The following is a 23,220-nucleotide window of genomic DNA, read 5'->3' as shown; positions in this document are numbered from 1 at the left end:
GACTAAGCATTACGGAGCTGATTCGAGTACGGGAAATGGGACCAAAGGTTTCCCTCAAATATCCAATCGGTGGTCAATCACCCCGTAAATGGCAGGTTCGGTAATCAATACCACCAGCGCCTACTCCCGATCGGTGTCCGTCTGTTCTGATATGTTGGCTTGACCTTTAGCGACGCGCCGCTACCGACATATTGACACAGCGGTGAGGTAATATTTAACCTCTACTCGACTGACCTATCGGCTGAAAAAGTGAGTCAGTATGATCTAGTGATGGGAGGTAGCAACGAACTAATTTAAATAGGTTTACTTTGTGAACACGGGTGATGACAGGTAAAAAATGCCAAAAATATCTATAGTATTCCAATAAGTTTCAACATTTACCCAATTACCCGCATGCTAGAGAACCATAATTGTGCCTCGATTCAGTCTCTCGGCAACAGTAATTTGCCCTTCCTTCTCATTCCGTCCGTGTTCCAGTCACTCTAGCTCTTTTCCCGCGAGTCTAGGTCTCATACTGTACAAACTTCGAAACATTTCAACAAGACGTACATAATAGCTGCCTATTTATTCCGTGACAAACACTCAAAATGTGCGTAACGACTGCGCTGTGCTGTGGCTCCGGCCGGCGGCCGCACTCAACAAAACGGAGGTGACAATGGAGGAAAACAGCCCTCGGGCACCCGGCGACCCTGGGCCGCATCATATGGCAGCTCACGATGACACCAGAGGGTCATCCATGATGGCACAGGTCGCAGGGTCATCTGATGACACCCGTCAGTCACACTGGCCTGGGCGACTCGGCGCTCTCTCCGCTCTCTCTCGGAGGGCATGCAGGACAGGAGCGGACTCACCGCGCTCAGATCAACACTTGGTCACCTGGTAGAACACCCAGGTCTCCATGAAGGAGGGCACGTAGGCGCTGGAGCTGGTGCGACTCGTCTTGGCCGGCAGCTCGTCCACGAGCCTCTCAAACTCCTCCAGCGCCTCCGGACAGTTGACGCCCATCACCTGACGGGACACAGACGGGGGAGGGGTCACATACGGGGGAGGGGTCACAGACGGGGGAGGGGGTCACATACGGGAGGGGGGGGGTCACACAGACACGACGAGACAGTGACGCCCGTCACCTGAGGGCACAGACGGGACGAGGGCGGCCACGGCGTCACGGCGGGTCACAGCAGACCCTGGGGGCACACAGACGGGCGCAGGGATCACCACGAGACAGGGGACCGAAGAAGGGGAACAATGTTGACCAGACAATGGACAGCGGAGAATGAGATTAACAATTGCTCACCGCATATTGCTCCTGTTACCGGGAACCCCGAAATGATAACAAATGATCATGATGATCATGAATTATTGCTCTAGTCGTACTAACATGCCTTACGAAGATACAAAAGGAAAAACGAAAGTAAGATGGTTGACAAAATAACTTAAATCACTTGCAAGTGCTGGTGATCACGTAGCAAAATCAAGCCAGCGATGGTATAAAAGAAAGTAACCGAAGCAGTTACTGTGCCCTTGCATATCGAAAACTTGCCGCGAGCTATGCTGTGAAGAAATGCATGCACATTCATCGCTCACTCAAAAGACCAACAGAAAAAGGTACTCCGATCTAATCAATGCTGTCCTAAGCACTTACTGCAAATTTTCTGTACGTTGTCATCCAGCAAAGCGACCTAGCCCAGTGAATTGCAGACCCCTAATTAAACGGCCACGTCCTGTCACGTTTAACACGGCCACGTACGGGGTCCCCGACAGGTCCATCTCAATCCATTCACCCAGTCGGCAATTCAGAGCCAATTTCGGCGCGCTCCATCCCGCGCAGCTCCGCTCGCCGGCCATTCTGAGAACCTCCCTGTCAGCGGGAGAGCCGCGTGACATCTCACGTCCGCGGAGCCCTCAGCTCAGCAGCCGTCCACAGAAAGGCGTCACACGCTGCTCTGACCAGCACTTCCGCGCCCCGTCGCCCGCCGCGGCCCGGGACTGCTAATTTGCAGGAGGTTTGAGCCGGGTGGCGGAGCGCCCGGTTCCGGACGTGCTCTGAACAGGTGTCTGCTCGTCAGATCTCCGCGGGGAATCGTGTAGCAAGGCGAGCCGAAACTCCTAGACACGCCCGGCAACAGATACAGAGGAGGTTGCCGGGCGACCTGGGACGGAGGTCATTAGCGACACAGTTTAATGGCGGAAACTGTGCACAGTTCTTGGTGTAATGGGAATTGGATTGGAGCTAAGCATGACATAAAAGGAAAATGATGCAAGAATGCAGTACAGTTTGATGATCAGGGCCGGCAAATCTGCCGGCATGAAACGTTATCGGTTTAGGAACACTTGGGTCATCCGCCGTTAAACTCCGAATCCAGTCAGACACCATGAGAGTTTAAAACCGCAACCAGTTTTAATCACCGAAGCTTCCCCAACACCTCCGTCCTCGCACTTCTCTGCCGTCATGGCTCAATCAAGCTCGACCCTGGCCTCACTCGCTAAGCACTACCCTCTCACCCTGACGAGCTTCTTCCAAACGCCGTTATGATGCAGCTAGCCTCTGACCTAGACCCAAACCCCTCTCCAGACACGGGAGCGGCCCCGCAGACCGGCGGACGAGCGGGCAATACCCGGTAAATCACGGGCAGTAGCCCTCCAGACGACAGTGGAGGCGATCACGACGGCACCAGCGTGAGCGCCCCGGCCGGAGTGGTCGTTCGCCAGCAGCAGGCCCCGGTGCCCAGAAATGGCGGCCACCGGGGCCTGGGTCCGGACCAGGGTCCGGAAGGACCGCCGGTCGTCTGACCGGCCGAGTCAGATAGACCTCCAACTGCGCGCCGAAACAAACGAGCGAGAACAGAGGCGAATGCAGTGGACGATATAGAGGGAAATGGAGCAGGTGCCATGACCAATCGAAAACAATCAACTGTCCATGGCGATAATCACTTGATGTCCATGATTTCTTAACAAATAACTTCCTTTCTCGGGCCTTAGTGTTGGAGAGGCAGGCGAAAACAATGTGATTTTGACGACTGCAAACTGAGAAAAGTAGCAAAGCATATCCGTATATGATGCAGTATCGCAAACTAAACCAAAATCTCCTACTGATCAGATGCATGCCGTGGTCGCCAGTAGTACTTTATCCCTATGCCAGGCTCAAGACTGGAACGTATGCAGCCGGCGGCGATCCAGGGCAGGGGTGCCGGAGAAGCGCCGTCAATGCGCGGTGCCACAACACGGAGCAGCGCCGGTCTACAGGGAAGGAGACGGGACGGGCGGGCTCCGCTGCGCGGCGCCGGGGGCGGTGAGGCCATGCATGAAAGCGGTTCACCGAGGCATATTGGCAGAGCCAACGCCAGAGGCGGCAGCCGCCGCGCAAAAAGTGGAATAAAGCTCGACTGCTGCTGCAAATAACCACGACCAGAGAGGGCGGGCCGGGCCGGGCCGCGGCCGGTTACGTACGCGGCGCGGCGCCTCCGAGCTACCGCCGTTATCGTCGCGCCGCTGGCCGTAGCTCCGTGACGGCCAGCTCCGGTACATCTAGCGACACGGGCGGGGCGGCGCGTCACCGGCCCGGCGCCGTGTCGACCCCCGTCGGCGGCGACGGGTGAGTCGGAGCGCGCCGACACACGGAGTCAGTGGTCGATACATCACCTCTGGCCGCGCCCCAGTCAGGTGCGTCTGTCCGCGGACCGCTCTCAGCGGCTCCGCGCGGCACACACAGACAGCCGGGGAGGCGGGCGTATAACGACTTACACATAAAAACCCACGCAAAAGGTTGCTGCATGTCGGATTATGTGAGAGAAAAAACATAAAAGACGGATGTATGATTACCGATTCATATGAATCAGGCACAAAAAGACATCTCAGCCTGAACACGAGCGTTTCACATGCAACACATGTCACAAAGCTGATGTGGAAAAACATCCTGCCAACAGAAGGACAATATGCGTACCTATATGACAGACAATGGTAAATAACAAGCAGTTGATTGCATCAATTCGTCAAGTTTACTCAGTACAGTGCACACGATACATGCACTTTGGACATGTAGGTGCACTGCTTATTATGCAGCAGAAACACGGTTCATTAAATTTAGCAGAAAACGTCATTCTGTATAGTTAAGTCACCCACAGAAGCTCGGGTCTATTTAGCATTACTCTCTGTTTCACCACGCTTCGCATATGATCAATAAGCGTCACACGAAACGTGATGAATAAAGTCGCCTGTTTTGCAGCGGGGCAGGTAACCAGTAACTCCTTACCACCACATAAACAAAATATTTCAAATAAAACGTGCTTTCAACAGCAAAAGCTAGAAACTCAACAGCAGCACCACTCCGGAGAACATAACAGACTGGAAAGAACTGTTGCGTGTTACAAACGGTACGACACGCCATAACATACTGGAACTGAGCTGAAAGGTTCTCAACAACCGAACGCTCTCTCCATCGACAAAAAGCTCGATCTGACATTCACCACCATCTGACATTCACCACCCCCTCGGCACGCGCCCCCGACTCCAGGCCGGTGCACAGTGCGGCGTCCGACGTCTCTGACAGACCGGGTTAGCCGCGGGCTCCGACAGCTCGCAGCTCCGCCGGGAGCGCTCCCATTGAACCGCCGGCGGCTCGCGGAGGAGCTGCGCCAGCTCGCGGGCTGCGCCGCCGCCGACAGAGCGCTCCTCCCCGGGCACCGCCGCTCCGAGCGGGGCGCACGATGAAAATGGACGCAGCGCGCGGAATGAATAACTTATTACGAGCGAGCGAGCGCAGCGAGCGAAGCGAAGTCTTTTCAATATAACGGAAAAATCTCAGTATGAGCGGCCCGGCCCGGCCCGGCCTGTAACGCTTTTGAGAGGCTTATATCTCAGCAACCGCTGGACCGATTGGCCTGCGGTCTTTTTTGCTGGGTAGCCCCATCCCTTCTACCCCGTAATTGACTACTCTTGACACATCTCAGTGACCGTCGTGGCACGTGCCACGTGAAAAGTCAAGGGTGCTCACGCTGTTTTGAAAAAGTAGTGATTTTGAGAGGCTCATATCTCAGCAGCCGCTTGGGCGATTGTCTTGCGGTAATTTTTGCAGGGTAGCTGCATCCCTTCTACCAAAGGTCGGATAGGGGAAGTTGGGGGAACGCCGAAGACTTTTTTTCTGACGCCCGTAGAACGCAAGGTAGACAACATAAGCTATTCTTGTTGGCGTCATTCGAGAGACCAGTCTTTTGCCTTTCAAACATACCAGGCGCATTAGATGAATTCGCATACCGTTAAGCGCACAAGCTAAAAATATCAAAGAAGTGACTTTTTCGGCGTTGCCCCGGACTGCGGGGAAAGCCGAAAATGGGAGAAATGATCTACGGGGAATGCCGACATTGATGTTTTGCCATTTTATCTCAAACTTTATCCAGAATTCATCAAAGCTGACACGCGTTTTAAGAGCTTGAGGACGCGGTGCACACTGGAAGTTATAATTGTGTGATATAATAAGAAAATGCCAGGTAAATCATTCCTTATAGGTAACAGGCCGTTGTGTCGGTTGAAAGTGTAATTTGTGTGACTAAAAATACGCGTTGCTATTCTACAGCAGTAAAGTCCACGTAGCGTGCTTTTAACACGTGCGTAATCGCACGTTTTCGGCATTACCCCAGCCAGCCATACTTTCATTTGCAGGCCCATAACTTTTCAACGTGCTGTATAAATTTCAAATAGGCAGCACACTTATGCAAAGACATGCTAAAGATTACTTGACCGAATTGGCCAGACAAACAGTAGCATAATGAGTAAGAAATGCAGCTTCAAAGGCGCATGTAGTACAAGGGAAACGTACCTTGAAAACGGTCTTGGCGCCCTCACAGTCGAAGTATTCCGAATGACGACTCGTAACAAATATACGATAATTGTAGTCACTTAAGCTTCAGAGCATCACTGACAGGTGGCATCCATGTCTTACGGTTTTCGAAATATCTCGAATTTCGGCTTTGCCCCAACTCCGGCATTGCCCCAACTTCCCCTACTCTTGATCTATGTGAGTGACCCCCACTGCACGTGCAAAATACAAAAACAAGAGGTGCCAAATTGGTTCCCATTTCAATAACTCGGTAATTACTGGGGCGATTTCGCTGAAACTTGGCATACAGATAGGCACCCACCAGGCAATGCATTCCCGTGTGTTGCGGTTAGGGTGCTACTGCACGTGCGCACGTGCAGGGGGCGCTTCCAGATCTCGAGAACGGCTGGGCCGATTGCGCTCAAATTTGGTACACGGTTGGGGACCGGTTAGTAGGGTGCCGTGCAAAAGTCAGTTTGGACCCCGTTTGCACGTGCACACGTGCAGAATGCCGCTGCCAGATCTCAGGAACGGCTGGGCCGATTGCGTTCAAATTTGGCACACCACCAGCGACCGGTTAGAAGGGTGCTTTGCACAAGTCCCGTTGGAAGTACCCTCTCGCCCTTCCGCACGTGCAAGGCTCACTATCTCGCTCGCTCGTTCTTCGCCCAAAAGGCGTTTTACTGGTACTAGACCGGACACAGGAACGCACACAGAGAAAAAGCCACCGAGAGGAGGCCCTCGACTGACTTTGATCGGAGACGGATGTAATAATGAGCGCCGTGTTTCTCTGGACTACACATAGGTAGCAGTCGTGTGGCTTCAAAAGAAACCACTGTTGTCATTGTGGACAACTTAAACTCGACAGAACAAAACAGAATATAAAAAGCGCAGTTGTAACAGGTCTTTGGAAAGAAGTGGCGAAAATACGTCTGCCAAAAAACATGATCTTTTTCTCTAAAAACTAATTCAAAGCCACCGCGCAAAAAGTTCAGTTTCGCATTTCTCAGCGTTCTACCAGTGAGCCAACCGGACCCGCTCTACCCTATACTCCGGCGGTGCGTGCGGACCCGGTTACCGTCCTTTCGCCTTCACACTGACCCACTCAGAAGTCTTTTCCCGGGTCCGGTACCCACTACACACCCACGCTGAATGCATCCACACACTGTGGACCCATTCACCCTTCAGCTGCGTCTCAGGCAGGTCGATACCTCATTGGTTACGCTGTGGCCAGCGATTACGTGGCCACATGGCTCGTCGCACCACTCACAGAGAGAACGCCGAGCCTTCATTCAATACACCCTGGTCGAACCGCTCGCTGAAGTAGCCTCTTCGTCTGATGGTGCGGCGAGGTCTATTTCGAAGATTCACCCCAGGCTTGCTCAGCATGAGTCGAAACAAAATGCAAATTGGTGGCATAATCGCGGTAATGCAGTGGTTTGAGATAAATATCACTCTACGTATCCTAGCATACGAAACAAGCAGCTCGGATTTCCAAAGGCAGTTAATCAGCTGCCATCATATGAAGATACACAATCGGGACGTGTGCTTATATACAGCACTCATTGTCGACAGGTCTCAGATACAACACATGGAGCCGGCAGAATAACACATATTGACTGATTCATCTCTATGTGTAGGTAGCACTCTGAACCTCTTCCGTACCACCTCCCATAACTTCAGGATGAAAAGACCAAATCCAATGCGGAAATGTTTGAAAATTGAGAAATCGAAACCCGAGCTTCACAGACACACTGACTCTTCCAGGTGCCTTATGTAACACGGAAGACGTTAACCAATTAGTAGCACAGCTGTTGACCTCATAATACAACCTTTTTAAGTTGTTCATTGCGATGCAGGAAACAAAGTCGACCTTATCATCTTACCGGACAGCTAATGCAGGATCCCTTCCTGCCGATAATTCCAAAAGTCGGCACTCATCACTCGCAAACACGACCGCGCCTGTGGCGAGTGCGAAGAGCCTTTGATCAGGTCGGGACTTCAGTGGTCTCCGCTAATTTGATTTCCGAGCATAAGGGAAGCGTTCCGGTTCGACCAGCCTCGTCGGGTGCAGTGAAGCGGATTTGCGCCAGACCTCCACCCACCAGAGAGGAGAGGAGAGGAGAGGAGAGGAGAGGAGAGGAGAGGAGAGGAGAGGAGAGGAGAGGAGAGGAGAGGAGAGGAGAGAAGAGAAGAGGAATGGAGAAGTGAGGAGTGGAGAGGAGAGGAGTGGAGTGGAGTGGAGTGGAGTGGAGTGGAGTGGAGTGGAGTGGAGAGAAGAGAGAGGGGAGAGCAACAGAGTCCATAGCAGAGCAGCCGGCGGGCGGTCACCACTCCACTCGACTCTTCGCCGGTCACTGACCGACCGGGCCGGCTAACCAGGCGTGTTAGAGTGTGTCTGGCAGCGCGGCCGCCTGCCTCCACTCCAGGTAGCACAGACTGGCGTCACACACCGACGTCACGTCACGGGGACCGTCACGTCGCCGCCCGCCGGCGTCCCAATGGAGTCACGGCTGGGCGCGGAGACGACAGCAGCCTGGCCAGCCAATATAGGGCCAACTCGGGGCGACTGGCTGCAGGGCTTCTGCGCATCACCAGTTCTGAGAGCGGGAGTACCTCAGCGGGACGACCGAGTTCTTGGAAGGAGGAATATTACAACAAGAAAATGGCACAATTACTACACTCCATGTTGGATAAGACACAGCCAAAGCAGCAATATTACCGGCGCATCGCAGAAGTACAAAAAAAAATGACTTCTCGCAGGCTCAAGATGGACATTAATTGAAAACGTGACCACAGAACAATAAACATCTAGTTGGTACTTGGTACTTCTTGGCTTGGTTGTCCCAAACTTAGTCTAATAGGGCATTGAATAGTCACGAGCTGAAATACCCTGAAGCCGTGGAACCTGAAAGTGGACCAGACTCCCGGAACAAATCACAACACCTCTGACCCACCAGTGGCCTCTGAGTGACCTGCGCACCAGTGATAAAGGATCATCTTCAAGCCATCTCACGGTCAGTCACCACACACCCGCTGATCGAGCCATCACCGGCGGCCGGGCTGGAGCGGTGCGTACTGCGCGTGTTATCCCAGCGGGCACCCACGCCCCCGCACACCCTCACTGACCAAACGGGGCGTGTTGGCCGAGTGGCCGCCCACACAGTCGGCCCGTTAGCTAAACACACAGTCACACGGGCACACACCATTACATGGGGGCGGGGCGGCGGTCGACCGGTCTCCCATAGCGCCAGATAGGTGGTGGCAGAGGCGGGGGACTAGGCTGACGATAAATGATGAACAATAAAGGCGTAAACACAGCGATGCGGCTATTTGGTGACCCTAATCTTCATGAGCATCATATCTGACCAAACTTCAAAATACAGAAAGGTAGCTAATAGAGCAATTAGCTTCCGAACACTGCACGCTTGGAGATACCCGCGCAAAGCCATTAGGTGTCATGAAAATAAAAGGCATTGCTTAATTTGCAGATACATTTCACTCAATCACGACTCTATCGTAATCTCTTTAGTGCTGCTGTTGAAACAGCAATTTAAATGAATTAAAGAAATAAAATTGAGAGGACATCGACGGACATCCCATAGGGTAAATTCAATCACAAAACAGCCAACTGTCGCCACAAGTTAAGAAAATGCAATCAGTGTGATGTCAAAACTACGTCCATGCAATAACCAGTCATGAGAGGGTGATCTGTAAAGTTGGGTCCAACCTCTCCACATCTGCAAGTTGCAAGAGTTTTGGGTTCGCAGAGTGCAACAAAATAACACCGTAAGGCGTAAAGAATGGCGAAATCTAAAGTCCACACCATCCGTACCCTGAACAAAGACGGAATGAATCATCTACCCACGTCAAATCTCGCACAGCACTGAGCTGAACGGACCGATTCAACCCGGACCCGCCCCACCTACGTCACTGCATATACCCACGCTCAACTCTACGCTCCGCCACCTGTTCGACCGAACCACGCGTAACACGCGATCAGGGATCCAATCTCGGCCCGCTGAAAGGCGGACCAGAGGCAATCTCACTCCAAGTGCCGCACTAAAATGTTGGTACGTAACACCTGCTTCAGGCAACTCCCCGCGGGCACAGACACCGTGCGCGCTTCTGCGTCAGAGTGACGGTAATCGAGCCAAACACCTTTTGATGCGTCTCCGGCTCCTTTAGCCATCGTTCAACGGTGCGGACGGATTCCGCGCCAGACATCTTATGAGGACAATGGAAATGAAGAGGCTGACGCAACAAACCTTTTAACTTTCTACCTCAGGATTTTTCAAAGCGATACGCAATGTATGTTGTTCAAAGGAAATGCACAAATTATACACAATGCACATAGATGCGATTTCTTAGACTGTCATTGTGATAAGGTCTGTGGAAGCCCAACAATGCTTTATGCTATACGCCTAATTGTTATAAAGCACGCCATGCCGCACCCAGAAATGAACATGAGGGGACTATTAACTGTGTTCGAAAAATCTTTCGTACCTAGCCTCCCAATGGAACTGACAACTACCTCTCCTACTCTGGTGAGAAAAGAACCCATTACCCTTCGTAAGACGCATCAAAAGCAAAAATCGAACACACAAGCTGAAATGTGATATTGCAATATCACCCAGCCTCGATTTCAGAGCAGATATGTGGATTTCCTGATTCGTCAGTGAACAATCCGCCGATAAATCTGCACCCTGAGAAGTCGAACAGCGTGCAGGACACAACAGTTTTTTGTTGTTGTTGATAAGAGGTGATTATTTTTCTTTGTAATTCACGCCTCGTCCGAGGTCCTCAGCTAAACAGATGGGCCAGATTCAACAGTGATAAATCACACTTCCATTCCCGATCAGCACTATCCTCTAGTCTCCCAAACCGCCGCGCTCTCCCAGTCCCATCGGTCATCAGTCTACGGCTCTCTCACCCCCATCTCCCATCAGCCGCCCGCGCTCTCAGTCCGCCCCAGTGCCAGCCGCACCCGGGCCGCTCTACTCACGTGGCTCATGTACTTTCCGCCGGCGGGCAGCAGGCTCATGCTGTCCTGCAGTACGTCCTTGACCATGTTCCAGAGGTCGCGGTCGTGCCGCGGCGACACGGGCACGTCGCTCAGGTCGTAGAAGATGTAGTCGAACGTGCGTGCCTCCTGGACGCTGTCCTTGAGGTACTGGAACGCGTCGCCCACGATAATCTGTCGAGGAGTGGGGGAGGCGCGGTGACAATCACAACAGAGGTAGAGGTTAGACAGACGTGCATAGTCATCGATCCATTGGAGACCGATTAATCTGGTGGAGTTTGTGAAAATAACCAGGCTTGTAAGAATGTAAAGTCCAATCCATAAACTAGAGTAGCTGCTGGTGAGCCAACTGTTAATATGTTCAGCCCAAAACTTAAAAAGATCCTCTGAATCTGAGTCAATACGCTAAAGCTTATAATCTGTCATTGCTCCTCAAAAGAATTTGGTTTCCACTAAACAAAAAACACGAAAGGTATAGCAGCTATCACATCAGTCACAAACACCAGCCTGGATTTGTCAGCATGTGTACGCACACTATTCACCATACTCACAGACATAAGAACACAATCACTGTTACTGACACCGAGTCCACACATAACCGATCAAAGACCCTGTATCGTAGCGCGCTCGCCACTTCAAACACGGTCACACGGGAGAGCAGTCGCTGCCGCCCGGCGCCGCGCGGGAAAACGGTCGCTGCCGCCCGGCGCCGCGCGGGAAAACGGTCGCTGCCGCCCGGCGCCGCGCGGGAAAACGGTCGCTGCCACCCGGCGTCGTACCTTGAAGTTGTCGCCGTCGAACTTGTCCAGACAATCGCCGCAGATGGCCCGCAGGTGCTTCCTACACTCCCTGATCACCACTTCGTCGATCTGAGGAGGAGCGACAGATACGAGCGGTGAGAGCGGGTGTGTGGCCGAGATAGCCGGCGAGGGACGATCACTGAGGTGCTCCACTCGGAAAAGTTTGTCGGATTCGTCGGGCCGGGTCGAGTTTCTTGAATTTCGATCTGGCCCGATGAATTCGGCAAACTTTATTTTTGACCGTGTATAATGAGCCCCCTAACGAACACTGATAGCCAGTGATAGATGATTGGTGGCATTTAGTGAGGTGGGGTTCCCTGAGATCCACTGAGTGAGTTTCCTGATACCCAGTGAACGATCTGTTACATCTAGCGAGATGATTCTCTTATATTTAGAGAGACAGTATATCACACTCACAGACATCCCCTAAAGTAAGACAATCTTTCAAAGAAGGGAAGCTCTTTGATATTCAGGGATTTCCCTAATGTTCGGGGCGAGCCCAGAACATACTGGGCTGAGAAATAATCCTTCGTGCCGGCCAGAAAATGCGCATTACCTGCCGGCGCCAGCAGTTGATGTGACTTTAAGTCAGAACACACAGTGACAGTGTGCTAAGCATGTCAAGGATCTGCGTTCCTGTCGTGTGCAAGCAAACTATTTTTTATAATGAGCATATTACAATTACATATTTCTTGTTGACGCTCAGCATCAGCCATTATATATATATATATATATATATATATATATATATATATATATATATATATATATATATATATAGACACCACAAAGGTCAGTTAATGCGTTTGCCCGGCATCCCCGTCTGTCCCTCGGGTCGATTGTTGGATCACGGCCGCAAACAGCCCACAGATCAGCGGCTCGAGAAACCGACGCTAATGCGTCTGTCAGCGGTCATAGGGGCGGAGATGGGGAAACATGGTGCATAGGTGGCCTTTGACGGACACCCGTAGCACGGATAAGATAACGCGCTGGAACGTAAAAAGGGATGCATTGGTACGAATTAGAACCGAAATCAATATCAATCCTTACCTATTTTTAGAGCTTAAAGTCTGACCACTTAACATCCAAAACTAACATCTTTCGCTCGTCTGGTTGCAACAAAGAGCGCACATATAACTGACGGCCATCCACCAGCGCGGGCTGAACCTCTCTTTCCGTCACGCTCCAGTGTAAAGGTGTAAGACGTTCCAAATGGCCGTCCGGCTTTGAGCAGCTGCTGTCATACGGCGACCTATCCCCTGCAGGACAATTTAAACAGCACTATAGCCCAAATGGACCCCGACACTACGCGGAACAGGCGGCACGGTAGCGCCATCTGCTCGGAGCGTGCCCGCGGACAACGGTCGTGGGCTGTACACATCGCTGTGTCCGTGTATTTACACTAGAACCTCGCTGACCGATGGATCGGAATCCTTGAACACTGAACTCTTATGTTCCACCTTGGCTGCTTGTGATAGTAGAGTGACCATGATAATATGATTTTTTTTTCGACAGACACCATCAAATAGCTAGTGAATTCGAGCCATCGCATGAACACCATCAAACTTCAGTTTTGATCTATGACTGATCCTAGACGCCCTCCCACTTGGTCAATACTACGCCGTTACAGTAAGAGGGCAAATTGACCCGTCGATACCACGAGAGCAGCTTTGGAAGTTCGTAAACTTCAGAATACTGGTCCGTGTATGTCCGCATGCTTTGTCAGTATCCGTCTGCATTTCAACGTATCTTAGTAGGTACCAACTGAATATTCCATACCTTGGTTAATAACTCACTGACCCAGATTAAGTCGTGCCCCTGGCATAAGACACATCCATATCACAACACTCCCAGGGACTGATTAAACACCCTGACCGCGCAGTTCTTTACTAGTTCGCATCCCTTGTCCCATTTTCAGCTGTCGGTAGTGCACTGTCAACACCGCGCCCCTGTCTTATCAGCCAAATTGCTATTCCAGCCGACGAAAATGTTGACTCCCCAAAGAAAGCCCCCGGGATCAATGTGAGCCGAGAGAACCTTGGCTGCCCAACGGAGCGTGTTTTCTGAGCGACAATAAAACGAGGCGGGTTTTCTGAGGCGGGTATCCTCATACAAAATGAGCCACTTCAGTTGTCTTCGCATTGAGGCATCAAATTAAATCTGCCCGTCTCAGTCACCGGCTGTCACTGGTTCAATGTCCTTCTATCCTACCAATATTCAGTCCATTACCCCCACCCCCCGTTATATCAAAATTCGTTTAAAGGTAGTGTGCCAGCTTTCCTGGACCGTATGGAGTTAATGGCCCAGATAAGGAGAACCGGATTTTTAGAACTTATCCATACCTTCAAAACTCATGGAAACGTCTTAAATTCTTCAAATTTTGAGTACCCCAGTGCGAAATTCGCCCAGACGGGTTGTCGGTCGTACCCCAACCACATTTCACACCACTATGAACAATAAATGCACACACTGAAATAGCTATTACCGATAGGCTCATCCAATCAAGTTTCGATAAACCCGTTCATCATCATCTCCTGCGGTTTCGAACACGCCTGTTAGGTGGTGCGGTAGACCGCGCCCAAAGCCAGGGCCCCGGTAACGTGAGGTAGCCGAGTCGAGGCAGCGTGCGCTGACCCAAGCCGGGGCCGCGCGTCCTCCCGGTGTCACGTGATAGCCCGGGGCTGCCCGGGGATGCGGTAGACCGCGCCCAAAGCCGCGGCCCCGGCTTGGGTCAGCTGCCCCGACTCGGCTACCTCACGTTACCGGGGCCCTGGCTTTGGGCGCGGTCTACCGCAGGTGGCTTCTGCTCATACTTTGTGGTGCGGTGGTGGTGCGTCGGGCCGCGCGCTCTGACTTCGGCCAAGAAAAATGCGTCAGCTGATCATTGTCATTTCTGCCACTTTCATGTGGTGAGATGGGGTCATAACTTTAGAGACGGCTGTTTCATATCAATTATTTTACATAAAATAATATTTCAAACCATAAATTAATGTTCGACAGTCAAATTAAAGAAGCAATACCAATACAGGCTTACAGTTTAAATTCGACATTGTGTTGTCTACGATTAGACAGCTGATAACTCATTCCCGTACGTCGTAACTCTATAATGACCTTTGCTTATTGTCACATGTGCGCCGCATTCGCGATTGTTGCCGACGCCTGTTTGGGACGACGGTGAAAACAGGGCGCCTGGGGCGATTTGATCAAGGTTCGTGAAATTTACACGTGACGTTTAGCATTTAGAAGGCCCTTGAAGGGGGAGAACTTCCAAATATCACGTGACTAATAGGCCCTCCGGCGCCCTGTTTTCACCGGCGTCCCCTGTTTGCAGGTCAGCCCACTACAGTTGTTATACAAATCGAAAAACCGATAAACTTTTAGGCGAAAAAAAGCACTATTTTAGGCCCATTTTTGATTTTTTTGCGATATTAGGTAAAAACAGAAGCTTCTTATCCTAGGAAAAATAAAATGGGAAATCATTGGAAGGTGGCACACTACCTTTAATCCTTTCCGGATCTGCCAGCATTCGCTAATATTCCCACCTTCCACCACAATCACTCTTTTGAGCAATGTTCCATTCAAACCAACCACCCATATGCCAATGTTGCACACCTCCTCACACCCACTCCAACACTCCCCACCTCCCCAAACGCAACCCATCCCTCCACATCCCCGCTGCCCCTCCTCCCGACCAGCGCCCTTCCCGTGTCAGTTACCTCGACCATGGTGACGAACTTGGGGTTCTGTTTGAGCAGCTCACAGAGCAGGCCGCCGTCGCCCCCGCCCAGGATCAGCGCCGTCTTGCCCTCGTAGTTTTCTCCGCCCATCAGCGTCTCCGTGTAGATAAAGTCCTTCTCCGACATATCTGTAGAGTGAACGCCCCGTGAGACACCGGCCACCGCCCCGCGAGCAAGTTTTCCAATCCCCGCGGGTGGTTCTGACGTTGGCTGGACAAAGGTTAGGCGCGTGCTAACTTCTCGGTCTTACCCGGCGGCGACGGCACAGCGGCACGCGGGGGACGAGCGCTATCTAGAGACCATTTTCAGATATCGCCTGTGTCAGAGGAGTGAGTCAAGTAGGCAGGGGTATTTCGGAGTGAACCCAAACCCAATATCCAGGTCTTCTCGCGGGAGATCGAACGATCTGAGAATCGGCGCGAGTCGGGTCTCTATCAGATCCCGGCCCATACATACCGAAACGAGCACCAATCACGCGAGCACATGCTCGAGGGGAGCGATACGAGTGCCGATTGGAGACCTGAATAACCTCTCCGCGAATAGCGCTGGTGTCAGACTGAAGGGTCATCGAGATATGTCTGGTGACGTGACCGGATGCACGACGGGGTCAAACGCGATGTCACCCGGCACGACCGGGGGTCGGAGGGGACGGGAATAGACCGCGGCGAGGGGTCAACACCGCGGCAGGTGCGGCTGGAGCCACCCTCACTGACAAGGGCGTCCTGTTTTGGGTCAGCAGGTGCTCCAACTACGGGGGTATCGGAGACTTTCAATATCCAGCTGCACAAAGCCGGTGAGGTAGCGAAAATGAAAAAACAACAACAAACAAACCAACCAACCAACCAACCAACCAACCAACCAACCAACCAACCAACCAACCAACCAACCAACCAACCAACCAACCAACCAACCAACCAACCAACCAACCAACCAACCAACCAACCAACAAACAAACACGGTTACTGTCAGGTACATATCTATAGATGGATATTGGATGCACACAAAAATAGAACAGGCTTAATGAAAAATAACTTGAGCTTAGGTGTACATTTTCAGAACCTCCGTCCTCCATTGCTGTTCATTTGTTGAGGTTGCAACATTATCCCCGACCGAAAAGGAAGAAATTGCTGGATGCAGATCATCCGAGCTCAGAAACATTCATAATACCAGCGCTGTTTTCCCAAAGTTCCGCGTGAGCGCCACAGTTTCCCCATCACAGCCGCTATGATCTGGGGATTTCGGCTCGGCTCAAACGAACAAATAAAGTTGTATATCACTGACAGAGAGGCAACATCAATCAATAACTCTGCGTCATTTTCAGGAACAAACAATGTTATGGCGCAAGGGAATACATGCACCGTAATTGAGAACAATGCCGCAAGGCACGGGAAGATATATCATCAAAGCACCGAGTCAAAACAATCGTGCCAACAACTAGAATTCCAAACTGAACCTCAATTTCGGTACGCAATTTTTCAGTACGCAGCCATATTACAGACTTACCCTGTTTTTAATAAACCAGTCTAGCCAGTGCCTGAACTATTTACGGACGACGCACTTACTGTGGAATCCGTCCAGGACGAGGATTTTGCCGAAGTCCCGTGTCCGTACCACCTGCACGTGCTGGTAGGGCGTCACCTCGTCAAAGATGGTCTCCAGCACGCCGTACTCGAGCAGCCGCTCATCTGAGGGGAGGGTCAGCAGGTCAGCCGGAAAAGGGATTACAAATATAAAACAACCCAGTAGTCGCTCAGCTGAAGAAAGCGAGACAAGTTGTCAGCGGGATTCAATGTAAAACTAGTGGGTTAGGGAGCCCAAGACTCAGCACCAAAACGGACACGACACATGCGTGAGTTTTTATAAACACGGTCACGCTTATTTTATTATAAACTTTATTACCGAGCCATGTAACGAGGCTGCAGCCGTAGTACACAGAACTGCCGCCAGCCCCGTGCCCCGCCTACCCGATGTGTAGAAGTAGGAGTCGATGTCGCGTCCCCTCTTCAGTGGCAGAATGGCCTTCCCGCGGTGGGCGCCGATTTTGGCTCGGATTCGCTTCTCCAGCTCCACCACTGCCTGTGTGAGATCACACTGAGGTCAGAAGGTCGGGTAGTGAAGGTCATGCTGTCAGTGACAGTGCTAGGGCGCTGCCTTGTGGAATGCTCATAGCATGAAACAAATAACAACAGCTCGCAGAGAACGCAACATCAGATGGCAGCACTGCGAAACATACAATTACTGGATATGCAATTGCACATAGTACAATGTACGTACACTGTACAACTCCCGCTTGCAAATACAAATGACGAATCAGTCAAAAACGCTAAAACGTGTTTTTCCAATGCACCCATGCATATACACTTCATGCCGTTTCATCATAAATTCCTAATCGTTTCTGGGCACAAGACGAGCCATGTTTACCACATTTTGTACACAATCCTGCTCCTGCCCCCGTTTGACACTATTGCGTCAGAAGTGCCCATGGACTCGGAAAAGATCACGACTCAATCACACATACACGTACACAACACGGTTATTCATAAACAATAGCCCAATTCCATGCGAGCCGTATCTCACGAAACGCAATTTTGAGACACCTTGTCATTCGAAGTGCCAACTAAAATACGGTGTGCGTCAAACAAGTGGCATGGTTGGCACAGATCTAAAGCCAAGTCTTAATAACATAGCAGGCATGTAAGCACGGTTTTTGCAAGTGCATTTGCAATCAGTGTATTTGCATTGATCCAATCTTTTCAGGAAACATGCCAGAATTCGCCCTCCAGCTCACAGCCATGTACCAGTGACCTCCCTCCAGCCCCCTGCAGACGGCTGGGGAGAGGTCACTGGCCAGCACCCTGAAGGCCAAGATGAGGAGGGTCATGGCCCTGCCGCGCGGCACTCACTGACCCGGTTCTCCATGAGGAAAGTCTCGCCGTAGTTTTCGATTTGCACAGAGACGAGACCGCTGCGGTGGCCCCTGAACGTGACGAACGTCTCGTTCTCGGCCGTGTAGGTCATGTGGAAGCCGCCCGAGGGGAGCAGGTCCTCGATGAGCCGCGTGAGGCCGGGCACCACGGCGCCCACCACCTCCTCCACCTGCTGGTGCAGCGTGGCGCTGGCCACTGGCCAAAGGGTGACACGGTCAGTCCGGTGGACAGACACGCAGCGTGGCGCTGGCCACTGGCCAGAGGGTGACACGGTCAGTCCGGTGGACAGACACGCAGCGTGGCGCTGGGCCACTGGCCGCGGCGCAGAGCAGGTGCAGGTCAGAGGAGTCAGACATTGACACAGTGTGGTGCTGGCCACTGGCAGATCACAAGGCAGGGAGGGGATCAGTGGGATCAGACATGCACACGGCGTGGCGCTGGCCACTGGCCGGGGTAAACACGGTCAGTGGGGTGGACACACATACAGAGGGGCGCTGGCCAGTGGCCGCGGGTGACACGGTCAGTGTGGCGCAGGACAGACAGACATACAGTGCAGGGCTGGCCACTGGGCGGAGCAGAGGATGGGTGAGGTTAGTGAGGTGAGCAGACGTATGAACGAACAGTGGGAGCGCAGAGAAACAGTCCTAGCGGATGAAAGACGAACTCACAATTATTTTGTAGCGACCGATCATACATATCACTATATAGCGAAACAACGAATATATGGCGGGGATATCATCTGGGTATACGCCTAAGATTGTAAAAGCTACCAAATTGCGCAATGATTTCCGTGCGCTACCTTCGGCAGAATGTGAAAATAAGTTTTACAAGCAAGCCATTCATTGACCGTTTCGATCTCACAATAAGTGAATACTAGAAAGATGACAGCAAAGCAATGCGATTCACAAATAGACGCGGACGACGCGATGCCGCACCATTTCTGAGATCGTCTCCGCCGTCCCGCGCCGTCCTGCACTCACCCGGATTGGTGATGATCTCCGGGGCGACGCTGAAGTCGAGCAGCGTGGTATTGAAGGACATGGCGGACGAGCTGACGTTGGCGGACAGTTCAGACGTCTCTCCGGCGCGGCGTCAGGCGGGCGACTGGCGGAGCGGGACGGACCGTTACGACACACGTGTTTACCGCGGCCAGGGGTCAAGGCGACACAAGGCGGATCGGAGGATACTCATCAGTCATATCGATACAATTCGAGAGCCGCACGCTTCTCGTCGTTGTTGTTGGAGATTATCAGGATAATTATGAGCGATGGCGAAGCCACTCTTTCGTAGATTAACGGATATATAATATGATCTGGCGTTGGCGACAGGAGACAGCACCTCGGTACCTACGTAATAGGTGGGCAGGTAACATGGTTCGTCCTTCCTCCCCCGAACGCACTGACAATCTTCAGGGATAGAGGAACGAGCTCAGTGTATTAAAAATGTAATAAACTATGTGAATTCCAACTTCCGTTACATCGATTGCTATTTTCAGCTATCCAGAAGGTTGGTTAAAGTAATTCGGCTATCCAGAAGTTTGGTTAAAGCAATTTGGCTTTCCAGAAGTTTGGTTAGAGCCATTCGCTATAAGCTTTTGTTGTGGCATAAGAAACAACTATTTTTTCTAGAATTCATCCAAACACAATCTGTCCCATGCAATACTGCAGGCCTCCTATCTACCTGGCGGTTTAATCCACCAGTCCCACAATACAATTGGAAGTCTCCCTGTCCCAACTCATGGTCTCTTCTCCCAACCCTCCAGTTTCTCGTCCCAGCCAGCCAATCACTTGTCCCTGGCTGCCGACACATTATTCCAGCCCAACGGACGCCAGGCATTTTATAGCTAGTTGCTCACTTAAGCCTGGGCCCTGGAGAGTGGAGAAGCACCCAAAAGTAAACAATAACAATTACCTAGCAAACTTTGAAGTAAAGAAATCCACTAAAACAGACTGTCTTCTTTTGCAATGGATTTAGTAGATGGCTCTGGCTTGGGGGTCTATGTGCCAGTCTGTTTCAGAAATGTAACAGGGCACCAAAAAGGCACCAGTTCAAGTTAGGCACCCTATCCAGGGCTGTGTAGTCTGAGTCAGAACTCAGTCGGTTGGAGTCGACAGTTCAGTCTGGAGTTGGACTTTGGAGTCAGTCGATTTTTGAAACCAGAGTTGGAGTTGGAGTCAGAGTTACCAAAAATCCATTGACTCCAGTCCTGCCAGGTCTGAAGAGTCAGACTTGGACAGAGTCATTGGTTTTGCCCAGAGTTAAGGTCAGTTATTCTTTTTGAAGTTGGAGTCAGTCAGAGTCTGAGTCTCAGTCACCATAAATCCATCAACTCTGCCTATTGAACCACCCTTGTGGCGCAGTTGGCAAGTGCGTTCACGTTTGGCGTGGGAGGTCCTTGGATCAAAGCTGACCTCTGGCAGCATTTTCCTCGGCCGGCTCCTACCCAGGAGATGGCAGTAACTGGGAAGTGTTCGCTCGGTCGTGGGGATTAACGCTGTGCCAGCCAGCGCCCCCGGCCGCAGGTACACGGGCCTGATCCGCCTTTAAACAGATCCTTCGGTCCGGTGACATGTCCCGAGGGCACGGCCTCGCTTCATGTCCCGGAGCAGCCCTCTGACCTGCCGGGCCCGAGAAATCGGGATAGCCCCAGCGTGTGCACCAGTGCAGTGCCACCTGGGGTGCGTGACAGGAAGCGTGCGGTCAAGGCTGTCCCGCGTAGCGGGTGCCGAAAACGATTCGTACCACTGCCGTGTATATAGTGTACTAACCCAGTATGAATGTGAGCTACTAACGACAAAAAGCCCGGGTCGGGCACAAAAAAAAAAAAAAAAAAAAAAAAAAAAAAAAACTCTGCCTATTGATCTATGAATTTTACCCTTATCGGTAAAACTTCTTCACACCTTCTGACTTGACACAGCTCACAGCTGCTGTGCTGTATACTCTCAATTAATATATCAGTCAGTTGGTTCTCCACTCTCCAGTCTCCTGGGCCCTGTTTCACCGGTGATAGCAGCACGCTACTATCAAATTGCGCGAGCTGACGTAATGTGATGACCTCACACTAATGACGTTTCGTGAAATCCGTGAGCTTTTTCATAGCTACGTATGGAACAGAGCTGCTGTCTCGTTGAATGCGTTAGATACATTCGCACGGCCGTGAAGATGTTAGCAGCAATATTTGATGACATCACACAGTTTGACGACGCCATGGTTTGTAGATGTTTCCATGGAAACACAATTTGACACGTGTGATAGCAGCGTGCTGCTATCACCAGTGAAACAGGGCCCTGATCTACGAGCATGTGTTCGGAAGCTTGACAGAGTCCTATTAGGGATGAACAGGATAACTTACATGCTGTAAATAAACACAACACAGACACAGAATGCAAATTGAATTCAGGGCCGTTTCACCACCCGACGCTGCGCGCGCTGGGAGCTGAGGCGTACCCCTGACGTCACTCGAATGACGTTGCGTGCGATCCGTTAGCTTATGATGAATCACGTTTGGAACACTAGGTCTTAAAGAACCAAGTACAGAGAGAACAGAGGTTTGAGTGCGAATGCTGCTAGCGTGCTAATGGTGCTGGCGCTTGGGTGCTAGCGTTTTGCGATGACGTCATAGCGTAGCGTCAGAGGGAAGTTTGTTGATATTGCCATGGAAACCCAACGCGCTGAGGCGCGCAGCGCACTGCAGCGCTCCACCGTGAAACAGGGCCCGGCTCAAACATCATGAATGCCGAACAGCAGGTAACAGTAAGAGCAGCGATAGGGATAGGTACCTACTCGATAGATCAAGACAGCTAGCCAGTGAAAGGCTGCAGCCTGCAACTTTGTACAGATAAATATGCCAAAAACGTTCTAATAAACTATAATCCTATTACACCACCCACGTGCACACCCACCCTCCAATTTTGATGGGAATCACTCTGCAACCTCAACCGACTCTCCTGCCTCAACCTGCAACCCGCAACCCGCAACCCACGTTGTAATTGCAATTTGTAAACTTCGAGTGTATCAAGGTTTCCACCTTTCCCGGTAATTTACTGCTAAAAGTTGTTTCAAAGAAGCAGAATGAAACTAAACAAACAAAGCGCTGAACCTTTGGCTTAAACATTGATTCGTCATTCACTACCATTTCGACTACCTACTCAAAAGTTTAAAACTATTTTTGATGAATAAATCACCTACAAGTATCTAAACTGTGGATAATATGAGAGCATTTGTAGCATTTGTTGGATTATTTTGCAGTGAATTTGGATGTTTTGATAATATTCCGTCGCATCTGCGCTTTTTTTGTCGAGATAGTCGAGAACGTCGAGAAGTGCTAAATAAGGGTGCGTTCGGAGAGCGCGGAATATTCCCCGTCATCGTGAAAATTCCCCGTGTTGCGTACGTCTATCAATTCAGCAGCAACGAATATCAGCCTCACAGCAGCATATTTCGGGGTCTTTCGATTTGGCTGAAAATCGGTATACAGGGCCTCCTCGATGCGCTGATTCCGAAGATGTGCCTCTTTGGGGTGGTATTTTGCACCGTTAACGAGTTAACGGCCATTTAACATTTTAACGGGAAACGGCGGGGTCTTTCGATTTGGCTAAAAATCGGTATACAGGGCCTGCTCGATGCGCTGATTCCGAAAATGTACCTCTTTGGGGTGGTATTTTGCACCGTTAACGAGTTAACGGCCAGTTAACCCTATTAGTGGCAGGGGGGGGGGTTGTTTTTATCCACCCCTCAGGTTTTTCGGGAATATCTCCGAAACCGCTGAAGCTACGATGCTGAAATTTTCTGACTTTTCCTAAAACTAAATTGGGCACATTCCCTGAAAATTTCAAGTTCATAACTTTACCAGGGGCGGCTCCAGAGCACTGGGAATTGGGGGGTCCTATTCGTGAAGCGAGTCATTTGGGCGAAGATCACG

The 23,220-nt window shown here is 51.3% G+C and overlaps 1 protein-coding gene across 3 annotated transcripts; it reads right to left on the bottom strand.

The window, feature by feature from the left end:
• Nucleotides 1-550: 550 nt before the first annotated feature.
• On the bottom strand, nt 551-22,307 carry LOC122369207 (spermine synthase-like). 3 transcript variants are annotated; one of them, XM_043343749.1, is made up of 9 exons: nt 22,202-22,307; nt 19,280-19,403; nt 18,280-18,494; nt 17,337-17,448; nt 16,935-17,057; nt 15,352-15,500; nt 11,615-11,704; nt 10,818-11,009; nt 551-1,008 (listed from the first exon to the last, which is right to left on the bottom strand). In XM_043343749.1, the coding sequence occupies exons 2-9, from the start codon at nt 19,338-19,340 to the stop codon at nt 862-864; spliced, it is 1,089 nt and encodes a 362-aa protein (XP_043199684.1). In that variant the 5' UTR covers nt 19,341-19,403; nt 22,202-22,307; the 3' UTR covers nt 551-861. The 3 variants fall into 3 exon arrangements, with proteins under 3 accessions (XP_043199684.1, XP_043199686.1, XP_043199685.1); XM_043343751.1 differs by having other exon boundaries at nt 22,257-22,286; XM_043343750.1 differs by having other exon boundaries at nt 22,083-22,279.
• Nucleotides 22,308-23,220: the final 913 nt, after the last annotated feature.

Source organism: Amphibalanus amphitrite, unplaced genomic scaffold (assembly GCF_019059575.1).
Source record: "Amphibalanus amphitrite isolate SeventyFive unplaced genomic scaffold, NRLGWU_Aamphi_draft 001015F_arrow, whole genome shotgun sequence".
NCBI classification, from domain to species: Eukaryota; Metazoa; Arthropoda; class Thecostraca; order Balanomorpha; family Balanidae; genus Amphibalanus; species Amphibalanus amphitrite.
This window is presented reverse-complemented; position numbering and strand designations above follow the sequence as displayed.